This window comes from Tubulanus polymorphus, chromosome 6 (assembly GCF_964204645.1).
Source record: "Tubulanus polymorphus chromosome 6, tnTubPoly1.2, whole genome shotgun sequence".
NCBI classification, from domain to species: Eukaryota; Metazoa; Nemertea; class Palaeonemertea; order Tubulaniformes; family Tubulanidae; genus Tubulanus; species Tubulanus polymorphus.
The window spans coordinates 11,181,763-11,184,846 of NC_134030.1; the positions used below are offsets into that span (position 1 = coordinate 11,181,763).

At 37.4% G+C, this 3,084-nt stretch overlaps 1 protein-coding gene across 1 annotated transcript; it reads right to left on the bottom strand.

Moving 5' to 3' along the window:
* Positions 1 to 492: 492 nt before the first annotated feature.
* On the bottom strand, positions 493 to 1,454 carry LOC141907741 (uncharacterized). The gene is made up of 2 exons (XM_074797482.1): positions 855 to 1,454; positions 493 to 663 (listed from the first exon to the last, which is right to left on the bottom strand). The coding sequence occupies exons 1-2, from the start codon at positions 1,452 to 1,454 to the stop codon at positions 493 to 495; spliced, it is 771 nt and encodes a 256-aa protein (XP_074653583.1).
* Between the last annotated feature and the right edge of the window lie 1,630 nt (positions 1,455 to 3,084).

Consider the following 3,084-nt stretch of genomic DNA (forward strand, 5'->3'; position numbering starts at 1 on the left):
AGTATCGGGAAAGGAAACTAACTCCATCCTTTATATTTCAATTCATACTTCGACACAGAATAGCGAACAGTAGGACCTTCTCAAGACGAAATAAAAACAGATTCTCTCTGTCACCACATCTTCAAAATACTGTTTATTTATGGTAACATCCAATTGGCCAGTACTTCAAATGAAAAAAACAACCGACTGGGGTTGGGCCAGTAATCGCAAGCAAAGGTCATGCAGTGAACCGACCTAGGCTACAATATTGTAGCCTCGGTCAGTGTTTACAAAAAAAGTTGTGCAGTGAACCGACCTAGGTTACAATATTGTAGCCTCGGTCAGTGCTAACAGCTGAATCACAAGTTCTATGCAAACCCGCACTGCTTTTAGGTAACAAATTATCTATCATTCATTTGACCGAAGCATAACCGTTTTCTTTTTTCAGCTTTACAATTGATTCCATGAATTTAATAATTCCATTTTCGAATAATAATGTGTTTAGAACGCACTTCACGTTCCTCCCCCAAACAATTCAAACTCGAACGGAACGGCCCTGGTAATTGGTGTTCGTTGCAGCTCTGGATGCGCATACATCATGATTGGGCGTCCTGTCGGCATGTCTATTCTTTGCTTCCTTATCTTGTTACAATTCCAAACATTCACCACCTGATCGTGAACGTGCTGAAGAAGTTTTTGAGTTATATGGCCACATAATTCAAAACCATGACTATATTAACATGATCGAACCATATATCGATGTAGATTACAAGCTGCCAGAATGTATCGAATCGTAACACTTTCGGTACCTTGTATTCAACAAAACCATTAAACAGAGATATACAGAGAAACTATTTGAGAGAAGATATTCCAACCTGAATAACATGCATGAAACAAAACTGCAGAAGATTCTTATCTATAAAGTCACCAGTGTGATAGCCGTCATCTTGTAGCCTTTTAAATAGATCCAACCAAAAGTTAACGCTTTCTTTCCTTAGAATACCCCACCAAATCTCCATTCTCTGGTTTGCTGTGCTTTTGCCCCTCAGATAACTGTGATGTCCAGCATATCGATCGATGTGATCGTTTCTGAGAAATATTTGCATTTGCTGGATAAAAGGATTCTCCGTTCCATCATCTGCCCTTAATCTAGATGGGCAACCATCTTTGGACTCTACTGCCTCTAAGAAATACCCACATATGACACGGGGATCGTTGTTCGTTGTCCAAACTTCCAACCAGATAATTAATCTTGAGAATCCATCAATGCATCCACTTACACAAAAACCAAATGGTTTTGGCTTATCATATCCGTCGACATTCCAAATTGCGTTAGGCCCAGGATTTTCATACAAACGCCGCCGGAGTCGTTTTGTTATTCTTTGCTTCACTCCTTCTGGGTCTAATATGCCGAGCAGCAGTCGCACCACATTCTGGGGAATTCTCAGGCCATGCTGTGTACACTTAAAGTGCATCCATCGATATCCATGTAAATGACCTGATTTCTCCAACTGATGTATGATATACAGAGCTACGGTGATGATATCGGAGTAATCCTTTCTGCGGAACAAACCCAACTGAGCTCCTATCCGTCGCACAGTACGGTTACTAATTTTGATGTCAAAATCCTTACACAAACAGTATTATATTTCTGCGTTGCTGAAACCCTAGAAAAAGTTTCCTGAATATCTCATGGCGATCCATTACAGTTAGTATTACGAAATGGGTACAGCGTCTACTCTTTCTCTTAATATACCAACTCGAAAAATCATTTTGTGAAGTCGACTTACAAACTCGAAAAGTCTACTTATTAACTCAAAAAGTCGACTTTTTAAACTCGAAAAGTCGACTTACTAACTCGAAAAGTCTTAAAAGGCTTAATAACTCGAAAAGTCGACTTTTAAAAGTCGAAAAGTCGACTCATTAACTCGAAAAGTCGACTTATTAAAGTCGAAACGTCGACTTATTAAGTACTCGAAAATACGACTTTTTAAACTCGAAAAGTCGACTTAATAACTCGAAAAGTCGACTTACTAAGTCGAAAAGTCGACTTAATCACTCGAAAAGTTGACTTTTCAAAGTCGAAAAGTCGACTTTTTAAACTGAAAATAAAATGTTGTTGGCCGTATTGCTCTTCCGTAATAACGTAACCAAGCTAACAAAAAAAAGTTCAAAGAACATTTTCTAAAAGTTTTTCACTAACATTTTAACGTTAACGTTTAGCGTTTATTATAAGGTACAGAGGACGTTTTGATAACGTTGAACTGATGGTTACTTCATAACCTCTCCGCAGCCATTGATCTTGATAAAAACGTTCCAATAACGTTGGTATGACGTTTCAAAATAACCACGCTGTCCTCTTTCATGAGCTCGAATAAATTTCAATTAACGTTAATATTTGAATAATTTTGTCTAACTTCTATTTTGTAACTACGTATATGCATATATGATATCGAAATTATTCTCCCGTTAGTTAGTCCTCCAGTGCACAGTCGTCGTCGAATACATCGTAGCTGGCTGCCTTTGCGATTCCTAAAATACAAAGGAAATAACAAAGAAACTTGTATTTTCATAGTTGTGTTAAGCCTTGAAGTTCATTTCGATCATAAGTGTATACGGGGATTGTTATGATTATTATTGGAGCACAACAGTTTGGTCATTTCACCGATATAAAACCCTACGAAAGGGTCTCTAACATGGGGTTTCTACATGAAAGATTGTTTCATAAACATCCTATCGGTATTTTTCCGTATGTTTACGGTATCAAAATTTGTGGATTGAATAACGTACCTTAGCCAATAAACGATTTTTTTAATCCATTGAACACGCCGTATAAAGCTGATTGCTGAACAATGGCGGACACTACCTGCTTTGATATATAACGATCTCCATCGGTTTCGAATCCCATATTTTTCTTTACTCCCGAAAGTTTGAATCTTGCTTTCCGATGGTATTAGAACGTATGAATCCGCATAGTATGGTGGCTGATAAGGGCCGTGAAAATATTTCCAAACAAAAAATAATTTTGTCATAAAAAATAATTTTCCATCGAAAAATATTTCGTGAGTGAAAATAATTCCGCTATGAAAAATAAATTTCCATCAA